The sequence below is a fragment of the Ailuropoda melanoleuca genome, chromosome 4 (genome assembly GCF_002007445.2).
Source record: "Ailuropoda melanoleuca isolate Jingjing chromosome 4, ASM200744v2, whole genome shotgun sequence".
NCBI lineage: Eukaryota > Metazoa > Chordata > Mammalia > Carnivora > Ursidae > Ailuropoda > Ailuropoda melanoleuca.
In genome coordinates, this window is record NC_048221.1 from 24,283,909 (window position 1) to 24,296,980 (window position 13,072).

A 13,072-nucleotide genomic window follows, 5' to 3' on the forward strand; every position below is an offset into this window, starting at 1 on the left:
GCTATGAGCCTGCTTCTTCCTCTCCCACTCCCCCTGCTTGTGTTCCCTCTCTCGCTGGCTGTCTCTATCTCTGTCGAATAAATAAATAAAAAAAAACTTAAAAAAAAAAATAAATAAAAAATAAAAAAAAAAAAGTAGATTTTATCCTTCTCTAGAGTAGGCCCTGTCTCCTTTTGCGTACTGATTACCTTCCCCAACAAGTCTAGAACAGAACAAATAACACAGTAGATATAATGAATAGTAAGTGGAGAACACTAATATATCCCATTTTCTGCTGCATCGGTGAAATGAAATACTTTGCAGATCTAAAGGCCCGGGAATGGAGCAGTGAGAGACTGTGAACCCTTCCCAAGCCACAACAGTCCTCCCCAAGGGGATACAAGTGGAAGAGGGCTGATACACTGTTGTGAAGGAGTCCAGTTATTATATAATCCTAGGTGGGCACCCACTCCTAGCTCCTGGAGAGCCCCCAGGAAGAGCAATGGCCAGCTTTTCTAGTAATAAATGCAATAATAACAGTAACTGTCAGCTTCTGAGCATGCCCTAAGTCACATGTAGTGCTAGGCATACCAAAAGTAAGAGACAACCTTGTTCTGTGTGGAAAGTCAAGGGGCCCCTGGGAAGGGCCATCCTGTGAAGATGTCCCAGCAGGGGGAAAAACGGTGGCAAAAGAGAGGGGAAAATGTGACTATGAGTCTAGAATTAGGATGTGAGAACATGGAGGAGCAATTCTGCCCAAGACAGGTACACACCAGGAAGAGAGGTCTGACTCTAGTGACATCAGATGCCTTGAGTTTACATCATTTGACCAGAATTCCACTTCTGGGAATATCATCAAAGGAAAGGAAGGAATACAGACACACATGAGATTTGCAATCAGGATGTTTAAAGCAGTATCATCTATAATGGTAGAAAAATGGAAATAAATGTTCAACAAAAGAAGAATGAAAAACCAATACCTGGTATATCCTTTTGATGAAATACTATATGAATTCATTAAGAATTGGGTTTGTGAAAAATACTTAATGACATGAAAGTGTATTCTCATACTATAAGTTCATTTTATACTGCTAAGACAAAAACATGTTAACAGATAGTATTATATATATATATATAAAACAATATATGCATATACAATAGTATATACATATAAACATATGATTATGATTTTGTTTAAAAAAACACATGCAGGTATATTGTAAAAGAGAAGATTGTCTGAGTGTACATGAAAATGTTTAATATAAGATTTTTAGGGATGGGGAGATGGGGTTACAAGTGACTTTTACTCCCTTTTCTGTGTTTCTATTTTTCAATTTTAAAAAGATGTTCTATAATCAGAAAAGAAAGCACAATCGGAAGGTACTTTTAAAAAAATAGGACAAATGTCTTCAAAAGACATTCAATACAGAGTTATTCGATAATATAAAAAATATTCACAGCCTAAATAACCATCAATAGGAGACTGGTTATATAAAATAAGTCACATCAACACAGTGGAATAATATATACTTGGTCCATTAAGATCATATTTCCCAAGAATAACTTGAAAAAGTGATATAATGCTTCCCTTAAACTATAACAAAATTCTGATCCAGCTAAATGACAGAGGATGCAAATAAAAGAGATGGAAGAAACCAGGCAAAATGCAAAGTACAAAAAAAAAGAGACATAACTCAAGACAAAAAGCCTTAAAAGAAATGAGAGGGTTATTGAATCTTAAGGAAAGGTGCAATTCCCCCCAAGAGGCTGTAACAATGATGAGAGGAACCTTTACATGCCTAACTGCCTAGCTTGGAAATATGTGAGGCCAAGACCAATAGAAATGCCAAGAGAAACTGACCATGCACGGTCGCCGTGGGAGATTTCAATCCAAGAGTGAACAGATCGCACAAAGATAAGGCTGGGTACACCGTGAGTAACCCCAGATGAGGCTCAGAGTATGCAAGTTATGTAGATATACCTCGAATAACACTGGAAGGAAATTATTAAAATATTAACAGGGGTTGTTTTGCAGTGGAATCTTTTCTCTTTCTCCTTTTCTGTATTTTTCCATAATGAACCCACACTTTTACAATGGAAAAGAAATGAAGCTCATGTTCAGAGAGAACGCAGGGCTCAACCACAGTGCTATGAACACAGGATTCCATAGCACCCACGGGCCCTAGCACTGGCCCCAGCTCAAATGCGTCTACCAGCTGTGCAGAGCCGTGGCAGGAGAGGCAGGGCTCAGCGACCCGCCCACGGCGAGCTCACTGTCCTCACTGCACAGGAGGGGTACATGCAGGCCCCTTTCAGAGATGGACTGCATTTTCCTCTCAGGCAGGCCAGTGAGGAGATTTTTAGGCCCACAGGGATCTGTGCTCCAGTCTATCAGCAGCACTAACTTCCCAGTCAGACAGAGACAGAAGGCCAGGCAGACGGCTGTCCCTCTCCGACTTCCACAAATGCTGTCTTTGTGCTGAGGCCCGAGCCCCCAGTCTATATGGGGCACAGGGGAGGCATGAGAGAACAAGTTCTGCAGTGTCTTGCTGAACCATTGCTGCAAGAACAACTCACATTTGTGGCTGGGGTTTTAACCTTTTTGGCAAAGCTGCTAGCCCTGAGCTGTCCTGATATCCTTCTGGGCTAACGGGGGCTTCTCCTGAGGAGCCGGAGGAAGGACTGCTAAGTGCTCCATTATCGATTAAAGTATTGTGTTTGGGTGTTTGGGCCTAAGTCCTCTCTTCTTCTATAACAGAAGGAACTCAACCTCAGAGATAACTGGACACTGAAAAGGATATATATGTCTCTATGAGCCCAGGCACCAGGGACAGAGAACCAAGGTGCTCGATTACAGCCTCGAGTTGTTTTTGGAAACGGAAGAGGCATATATAATAAACACCTATGAGTGAAGAATGAATGCTGAGAGGTGTGGGGCAGCCCCTACCCCATTCTCCTTATTCTTTGTTCCTTCCCTTTTGGAACAGGTGCCAAGACTGCTGCCCACAAAATGGAAGAAGATGTGAAGACGGCCCATGGAGTACCCTTCGGGGCTGCCTGCTTCCCCTCCTCCCTGCTCTTCAGATGACATTAGCACCCTAGCCCATTCTAGCTGGAGAGGGAAGCAATAAAGTCATGGGGCAGTTACTGAGATGCAGGCTGGAAATAATTCTGCAAACCATGTATTGCATGCACAAAGGTGACCAACAGGGAGACATCTGGGGGGTGAGAGAGCATTCTCTGTGCTTTGCAGATCATCTGCAAACATGGCTGTCTAACTCTGCACACAGGGGCACATTTCCATTCACTGACCCCCCACGGACACACACAGCATAAGGACACTGTTCACGTTCTCTCTGTGTCCATGTGCACAGCTGTTATGAATAACCATTCTGCTTCTGCTGGCTTGTTTCTGTCCCATAAATGGAGCCTGGAGTTAGCTATTTATCATGATATTTGAAAAAAGTAAATTAAAAAATTATTTTGCCAAAAAAAATCTTTGAGGTTTTAGAAACCAATTTCCACATGTCAGATCCCTCCCTCAGGACCGGCTTTCTCATCCTTGTTTGGCCTCAGTCTGCTGGCTTTCAGACACGGCTTGATTTGTTTCTGTCCCAGTTCTCTCGGTCAATGCAAATTTTCAAGGTGACCAAATTTTTCCGCAGGCTTCCCTGTGTAGAATCTGTGTAGAGCAGAGACGGGAGAGGAGGAATAAAGGTTGCCTGGGAAGCTAAAGGAAAGGTTTTGAAGGTACAACAATGGGGGCTCTTACAGCAACACACAGTCAGGTCTGGGCTGTGGTGGGAGGCATAGACCAAGCTGCCCCAGACCAAGGAGCATAAACATGGAGTCTACAGGCCAGGCAAAGTAATGACAGTGAGTCAAGGGGTCAGGTGTTGGAAGGACAACTGGGAGAGGTGGGGACATTTATAGGTGACAACTGGCTGGCTAACCAGGTCCAGCTCATTACTACCTTGTGGCAACACAGGCCCAGCACTGCCAAGCCTTTCAAGTCTTTAAAAGAAGCCAGAACTCTAAATCCTTTTTTATTTAATTTTCTTTTTTTTCCTTTTATTTATAGAGAGCGTATGAGTAGGGGGAGAGGCAGAGGGAGAGAGAGAATCCCAAGCAAGCTCCATGTTCAGTGCAGAGTCCAACGTGGGGCTTGATCCCACAACCCTGAGATCATGACCTGAGCTGAAATTAAGAGTGAGAGGCTCAACTGACCGAGCCACCCAGGTGCCCCTGGAATTACAAATTCTTATACAGATTGTTTGGATTTTTAAATGTTAGCTCAAAACACTATACAGCCAAACAAAAACAATTTGAGGGCCAAATATGGCCATGAATCTACCAGAAGGCAGCTATGTCCAGGATGTAAGCAACACGAGGGCAGGATGTAGAGCCTTGTGCGTGATGAGGGCCCACCAATGCTTACAGAATGAGTGAGGGTCTTCCCCGGGAAGAGGTGTGACTGCCCTAGGAGAGCCAATGGGAAGACATGGCCAGCAATGCGGAGGTCTCATAGTCAAGGGAGGAAATAACTATAGCATGAACTTGAGCCCCAGCCACTGGGATGGAAAGGAAAGGGTGAAATGGCAGCAGACAGGCTAAAGAATCTTCAAAAAGCAGAACTCAGCGAAAGACCAGATGTGCAGGACTAGGGCGGTGATGAATCTTCCAGGGGAAGCCTGTGATGAACTTGGCCAGAGGGCTGAGGGACTGGTCATGGGGGAGAGAAGGTAAACACATTTTTCTTCACTAGCTTCAAAGCCCTTCATCTGGCTCCCCCAGATGACCTTATTTCTTTTCCTTCTCCATTCTCCCACTAAGGGGATCAGGGGATAAGCAAGGGCCCACAGGCCCAAGCAATGAGAGAAACAGAGCCAAACCTATAGCTAATTAGGTGAGGTATTCATTGAGAAGAAACTGAGGAGAGCTAACAGAGGAATGCACAGGGCAGGGAATAAGTCCCGAAGAAGGAAAGCATCCATAGGGATATGAGGAGAACAGCCTGGGCTAGGCAGAATCATGGCATGTTGGCTGAATGGTGTGGAAGCAATGGCAGGAGGGGGTAAGTGAGATCTAAAATAGTTCCAAATCATAGATTTTCATAGCATAGGACATGCCTGGAGTTCTGGTCCACAATTTTCTTAATAACTCGGAAAGCCAAGGTAAAAATACTGCTAAGCAAAAGTATTCAAGACAAGTTAGGAATGGCAGACTCGAGACCACTTCTCAGCTAAACAAGGTAAACCTTTTCATGGCATGGCTTCTGTTGGCTTCAGTCTGCAAGAGGATTTTTATGATTATCAAATTTGGTCCAAGACCATGGACAAATCTCAATATTCACCTTAAAAGATGAACTTTATTGGGAGTTTAAGAACAACTACAGCCACTTGTTTACCAAAGAATTATTATAGTAGCTAATATCTACTACTTAGCCAGCTAATTAGTAAGTTAGTGATTGCTAACAAAGGGCTTAGTATAGTTTTGTTAGCAATATAGCCCTTTAAATGGACTATTTTATAAATACTAAGGACTTTATTTTTTTTAAAGATTTTATTTATTTATTTGGCAGAGAAAGAGAGAGCGCATAAGCAGGGGGAGCAGCAGGCAGAGGGAGAAGCAGGCTCCCCGCTGAGTAAGGAGCCTGATGCGGGACTCGATCCCAGGACCCTGGGATCATGACCTGAGCCGAAGGCAGACGCTTAACCCACTGAGCCACCCAGGCATCCCAATACAAGTACTTTAAATACACTATCTTATAAATCTTTACAATGATTCCATTCTAAAGAAGCTGGTGGCATCACCCCCAATTTACCCACTAGGAATAAAAGCAAGACCTAGAGACATTAAGTCACCTGCCCAGGGTAACAAAGTGTCTGAGTGACAGAGCCAAGGTCAGAACTGAGATACTTCCACCACAGGGCCTTTGGTCTAAGCCAGGAGTCAGGAAACATTTTCTGTAAAGGGGCCAGATAGTAAATATTTGGGGCCTTGTGTGCAATAAGGTGTCCACCACAGCTCCTCGGCTGTGCCACTACAGCCCAAAAGCGACCACAGATGGTACATAAATATTCAGATGCCTGTTTTCCGATAAATCTTTACTTACAGACGCTGAAAAATTTGAATTTCATATACTTTTCACGTGTCAGGAAATATTGTTCCTCTTTTGACTTTTGCCCCCGTTATTTAAAAAGGAAAAATCACTCTCAGCTTGTGCACCATAAGAAAACAGGGGGCAGGCTGAATTCTTCTCCGCATGCTGTAGTCTACAGACCCTGGTCTAAGCACTAGGCTCTCCTACCCTCCAGCTCACGTCACCCGCTGGTTTTCTTAGGAAGCCCATAGATACTTTAGGATCAAGCCTGTGAGTGTGCATATGGATGGCGTACAGGACTCTGAGGAAAGACCCAACGCAGATGATTCCTCAAGTTAGCCTTCAAAGGACTCCACCTGACCCCAGTTTACAACTTGAAAACACATCTTTCTTCCTTTCAGTTCCCTCATTTGCTCTCTTCTGCTGAAATAAGCCTTGATTCAGATCGCAGGGGAGGTTCTAGGGAAAGCAGCAAAAACTTCCCCTGCACAACATGGTTTTCTGCAAACACAAGCCCACCATGTCCTTCTTACCTGCAGGGTTTGGCTGAAGCGCTTTAACGGGGTGGCCTTCACGGGTGGGATGAGGTTTGCTAGTGATGTGACTCTGGAAAGGGGTTTGACCCGTTTATTACTAGGCTCCTATAGGGTTTAAAAAAAAAAAAAAAAAGGAAGGAAAATGTCAAGGTTAATTACGGACAACATAACTCCACCCTCCGTCCAGTCCCACTCCACCAGCCGCTCCTACCGATCTATGGAATATAAACAGTGCCCCGTCTCACTCCAGCTGTGTGGAGATGACTTGGCTCAGGAGCCCCGAAGGGGAAATGGCAGGGGACATCAACAGAAGCAGCCTCTGGGCAGACAGCAAATGGGTAGGGTCTGCTCCCTACCCTTCACCTTCAGTATCTGCCGGCTTTTAATTCAGAAGCTTCTACTTAGAATCATTCTCCCCAGTGCCTCCTGTAGAGAAAAGCTGCCTCGGATTTCCCATCCAATGACCTTGTCAGGCAGTTGTGTTTTGATACTTCTGGTTTCATTTTTTTAAAAACCTTTTCTTTACTTTGCCTGAAGCCACTCTCCAATTTTTTTTTTTTATGCAATGGGGCTTTTCTTAAATTTTTTTTTTAAGATTTTATTTATTTATTCGACAGAGATAGAGAGAGCCAGCTAGAGAGGGAACACAAGCAGGGGGAGTGGGAGAGGAAGAAGCAGGCTCATAGCGGAGGAGCCTGATGTGGGGCTCGATCCCACAATGCCGGGATCACGCCCTGAGCCGAAGGCAGACGCTTAACCGCTGTGCCACCCAGGCGTCCCTCAATGGGGCTTTTCTAAAGCACAAGGAATGTTTGTTTTTTCAGTTCACTAAATTAAAAAAAATTTATATTAAAGGAAGTTCTTCTATTACTGGGCTCTTTAAAAAGCATCTTTCTATCTACAGTATAATTGAAATGCACCGATGAATACTTATAAATAACAACCAGCAAGAGAAAATGTACGGAGAGAAAATCCTATAGTGCGCATCCATTTTTCTAATTCATAGAGCCACAAGTTTTAAAAATCCCCTCCACATAAAACATTTGCAAATCTGCAAGTTACCCCAAACCAAGCTGATGGGTGAGAGGGAGCCTACCCATTCCAATGTCTCTGCAGATGAGAATTTACATAAAAACAACAGGCTGTGGGCAAGAGGGACATGACAGACGAAACATTTTACAAAGACAAAGAGGACAGTTACCCTTGCCTTCCTAAGCTCCATCTGACCTGCAGTAGATGCTGGACAGCACATGAAGACAGCAAATTTTGATGGAAAAAGCCAAACTTGCCAATTGTTGTGGCGAACCTCAACCATTTCCAGAGGAAGCCTCAAGATGCTCATCTTTCCTTTTCAGCCATTGCTTTCAAAGTTTTGAGGGGTAAGCCAGAACTTCAGATTCTCCAAGACATCTCTGCAAGGTGTTTTGAACATAGTAGGTGCTTGGAAAAATCTTGCCTGACTTTGGAATTCTGCCGAGAAATGCTCATGTCATTTTGTGCCCTTGCCAATCTCAGATGTCAGAAGCCCTCTTGGAAATAGACCCAATCTTTCTGGCATTTAAATAGAAAAATTAAAAGACTAAAGAAAAAAAAAGTGCAAAACAATTCCACAATGTTGCCAGGATTGACTTCATGATTTCTCGAACCAGTGAAATACTTTTCCAAGACAGAGAATGAATCCAGGCTGCCGGGGACCTCTCCAGCTTCTTGGCATGCTGAGCGGAACAGACAGTAGGAAACTCTCCGAACACTGGGAAGGCTCAGTTCCAAAACGCAAGGGATGAATCTCTCAATATGAGAGACATTCCATTATTATTATTGAAGTGCTTAAGAGAAAGATCCAATAGCCCTTCTGCTTCCAGGTGACAATGTCCTTCAGGATGCTCCCTGTCCACTGCCTGGCTCCTGAGCATCTGTGCCCAGAGGAGGATTTTTAAAATATTTTTTACGTCAGAGCTGCATCACCAGCATACTAAACACACACACAAACACACGCACACACACACACACACCCTCTTGAGCGTTCCCTGTATTTCTCTAAATAGCTCCTGCTTTGGGCTGGAAATGCCAGAGTTGTAATATCCCCACCCTTGGTGGTACAAACTGCATTGCAGCAAATAAGGAGGGGAGGGACTTCATGGGGTAGCAGGACTTGGTCTCAGATGATCCCGCAGATACCTCAGAGCCCAGAGACTCCCAGATCGCTGTTTTTTAATGGCTAAAGGTGCTGGATCACAGATTCTGTATCAGAATGGGGAAGCTGAAGGGCAGACGCCAATTGGGTTCTCGTGCTTTAAAAAGGGACAGGGAGCATTGCACGCTTGGCAGGATGGGGGAAGATTCAGTGCTGTTCCACTTGCTGTGTCATCTTTTCTAAGGTTCTGCTGACTTTGCTGCCCATTTTATATGACCCAGTCGATGGGTGTTTACACAGCTACAAGATGTATGCACAGTGCAAATGCCCGCCCCTCTGCACATTGTGTGCAGTGGTGCTACATGAGATTGTAATTAAAACTCCTTTCCTAAGGCATTGCCCATTTGGAAGTAAACATCAGGCTGCTCTCTGGCAATCTGACATTCCCAAGTAACGAACAATTGAACCAGAAACCACTGCTGCATGATTTAGTGCTGAGATCCAGCAAAGCAGGCAGGTGCAATTTCAAAATCAGAACATTTACAGGTTATTGGATCTATGGAGGAAGCTTTATGCCTGACCCACATGAGCAAAATATGAATTATGGTGTTCTCCTTGAGGGCTTCAGTGAGACTAGGAGATTAAAAAAATTCTTGCCCTAATTTGATTTTTCTTTTCCATTTACTCAGTATGTCTCCAGCTACATTTTACTGCTATCTAAAAAGAGCCCTCGGGGAAAATGTTTCCAGATTCTAGTTAAATAGCTCTACTGAAAACTAGCAAATGCAATTCCAAGGATGCTTTTGGGCTTTACAGATAGATGACAAAATATAACCTCCAGAAGTTTCTAGTCCAACAACTCAGCTGCCAGACCAAGCTGGGCAAGGTCAATGCTAAACCCAGACACAAGATATTCTGTTTCAAGTACAGGTACCACCCCTACCATGCAATTTTAAGACAGGGCAGGAGGCACCTCACTAAAAAGGCTAAAAAACAGAAAAAAGATAAAGGCATTGAGTATTGTGTGTAGGCAGTATTGTATGCATAACAAAAATGTGTTTCATTTTTTCTAGGCCTTATAGGTTTTTTTGTTTTTCTTGTCTTATTGCACTAGCTAGGACCACCTGTATATTATTGATTACAGGCTGAGAGAGCAGGTACACTAGTGTAATTCTTGATTCTAAAGTGGTTATTATGAAGAGTTCATCATTATGAATTGTGTTTGCTGAGAGCATGGATGAGATACCCTTTATCAAGTAGAAAAAGTTCCACTCTATGCTAAGTTTGCTATGAATTTTCATAATGAATGAATATTGACTTTAAACAAATGTTTTCTTGTTATATTTTCAGAGGACAAGGAAAGGGGAAAAAAAAGAAGGGAGGGGTGGCAGGAAGGGAAGGAGACAATGAAGAGGCATGGAGGTCACGTATTTTCATAAATAAATTGGCACGGAAATTTAAAACATCTTTTGTGCTCGAATTACAAACAAAGGGGAATAAAGTATCCCATACCATTTTGTTTTTAATGTGAGATTTTATTTTTATTTTTTAAAGATTTTATTTATTTATTTGCGAGAGAGAGAAGCAGACTCCCCGCCAAGCAGGGTGCCAGACGCAGGGGTTGATCCCAGGAACCCGGGATCATGACCCGAGCCAAAGACAGACACTTAACCGACTGAGCCACCCAGATGCCCCTAATGTGAGATTTTATTAAGTAGATTTTAATACTCCTTTGCTAGGGGAGACAATGGTTTTCTTTCCCTCTCCTCATTCTTACCTCCCAACAGGTAAAAAACCAAAGCAGATTACATGCATGTAAGAAAGTGCCTATCATATCAATATGATCTAGCACAACTGTTAATTCCTTCAACCATTCTAATAGATGTGGCATATAGGAAACCATCACTCNAAATGATTCCATTCTAATAGATGTGGCATATAGGAAACCATCACTCATTCTTCCTGCATTTCATTTTTTGCAGCTAGACTGGCATTGGGAGCAATTGGAGGGTCTTCCTCATTGTGTTTGTAGTTGCCATGAGACTACTTTCACTCAGCCACAGACCCAGCCCAAGAGGGACCAGAAATGCATTCACCAGTGCAGGACTGACCACTCTACTGCAGGGCAACACCTCTCTTGGCTGTTACACACCTGGCCAGGAGCAAGGGTGAAGTGAGCATCAACTGTGCCCGCTGATGCTTCTGCCAATGGGTTGATGGAGTCAGAAAAGTCTTTCAAATGTTTGAGGACACCAGGGAAGCCTTAGGCAGGGCTCCATCTCTGTGGAGGGAGGAGGTGTGCTGAGAACATCCAGTAGCCCTCTAGGAGGCTTTCATCATCTTCATGTTAAACAGAAGTTACAATCTCAGAGTGGTTGAGAAGCTCTCACATTATGAAATAATAATAATGAGCTCATATAACGTGCAGGGACTCCTCTCAATGCTTTACAGATGTCTACTAATTTATTCCTCCTAATACCCGTGCAAGGTACATACTATGATGATCCATATTTTACAGATGGAGATACTGAGGCAGAGGATGAGCAATGTGCTTAAAGTTGCTCAAAAAAGGTGGCCAGGATTTACACCTAGGCAGGCTGGCTCCAGAGCCCATGCCTTACGGCTTTATATAAGGGGCCAGATGGTAAATGTTTTAGGCTTTGTGGGCATCTAGCCTCTGTCATGACTGCTCATCTCCGCCATCAGCCTTAAACAGCATGTAAATAAATAAATGTGATTATGTTCTGAAATCTGAATTCCATAGAGTTTTTACATGTCACAAAATATTTTTGTTTTGCTTTTTTCAACCATTAAAAATAGAAACCATTCTTTGCTTGAAGACTATAGGAGGTGGGCTGTATTTGGCCCGTGGGCCATAGTTTGCAAACCACTGCTCTATGCTACTGCTGGCTTTATAGGGATCATTTCCTGCATCAGCCGTCCTCAGCCTCAGCTTTTCTGCTGTGATATACTCAAAGTCTCCCAGGTATAGCACCTTCCCAAGGCACACTTAGTTTTCAAGCTCTGGAACTGGCATGGGCGTGATTTGCTTATTCTTTCTGGAGCTGGGTATGCAGGGTCCTCCCCTGGTAAGCAGGGGAGATATCTGACTTATCTTTATGTGAGTAAACCCTATCCTATTACATTTTATTGTCTTAACTTTCCAATTAAATCAGCCCAAGCATGACACAAACTTTTCCTGACCACTGATGTATACAAATAAGGAACGAACAAAATGATAGGGTGCCTGAGATCTGCTTCATAGTAAACAGGGAGCGGGAGCCGGGATGTGTAGGAACAAGGCTGATCACGGGGTGGTAACTGTCAAAGCGGGGGGGCCAGCCAAAGGGATATCAGTATACAGTCCTGCCTGTGATATACAGTCAGACACTAGATAATACAAAGGTTTATTTTAATGGACAGAGAACCATTTTGCAAATGTATCAGTGAGCAGACAGATGCCATCACAGATTGGTACTTTAGCTGTTAGTGAGGATCTAGTGAGAAAGAATACTGAAAGAGACAGATGACAGACATCATCTAGAACTGAACGTAATTAGAAGAAACCTGGTAAAAATGAAAGAAAAAAATCCCACTCGTGAATTTCAGTAACTTGCAACTAACATAGGCCAGAAGAGGGAAGAGTCTGTGTGGTTGGGAAATCAAAAAGCTGGGAGAGCTACTTTGAAACGTTCAAACTTAAAGATGAGCAACCCCACGGAGAGGCACTGACCCAGCCACCAGACTCCCTGAAGTCTGCTCTATTCTGTTGACTGGTTTTTTTGTTTGCTCTCGTCAAGAAACCCATCAACAGGCTGCCAATCACTGGACTCTTCGACACAAAACAATCTGGTGGAGTTCCACTCTGAGGTAGAAACAGAGAACAGGAGCCATTCAAGGTCAGACTGCCCAGGGAGGGGACACTTCTGTTCTGCTGTATTTATTTTATGAGTGTGCTTTCCTTTCCCTGATTCTACCTCCCCAAATTCATGTTTTTCTCTCCATTCCTGCAACAGCACCATCTTCTACTAAGAAGACAAAGACCTTCCATCCTTGCCAGAGGCTCACTCCTACTCTGCCTCTCTTCAGGCAAATAAATGTAAAGCTCATGACTCCATGACTGCCTTGACTTTACTACCCACATCCTTAGGCCCAAAGGCTGGTTCACACTGTCTTATGGTTTATGCCCAAGATTGTCACCCTTCAGAACTTCTAGGTCACCACAAATATTACGGTGTTCTCACTTCTTTTGACACCTTCTATTGTCAAGGACTTCCCACCCTTTTTGGGTTTCTCACTGAATTTCTGGCCAGTTTTTTT

At 43.5% G+C, this 13,072-nt stretch overlaps 1 protein-coding gene across 4 annotated transcripts in view; it reads right to left on the reverse strand.

Annotated features, from left to right (window-relative positions):
• Positions 1 to 13,072, reverse strand: part of ARHGEF3 (Rho guanine nucleotide exchange factor 3) — a 308,374-nt gene that overhangs the window by 41,897 nt on the left and 253,405 nt on the right. For 3 of the 4 annotated variants that reach the window (XM_034658496.1, XM_011231271.3, XM_002913517.4), the window contains one exon: positions 6,616 to 6,723. In XM_034658496.1, the coding sequence (XP_034514387.1) occupies positions 6,616 to 6,723 (108 nt within the window). Of the gene's footprint in view, positions 1 to 6,615; positions 6,724 to 7,819; positions 8,187 to 13,072 lie in introns of those variants that run through there. The other variant, XM_002913518.4, reaches the window with a different exon arrangement.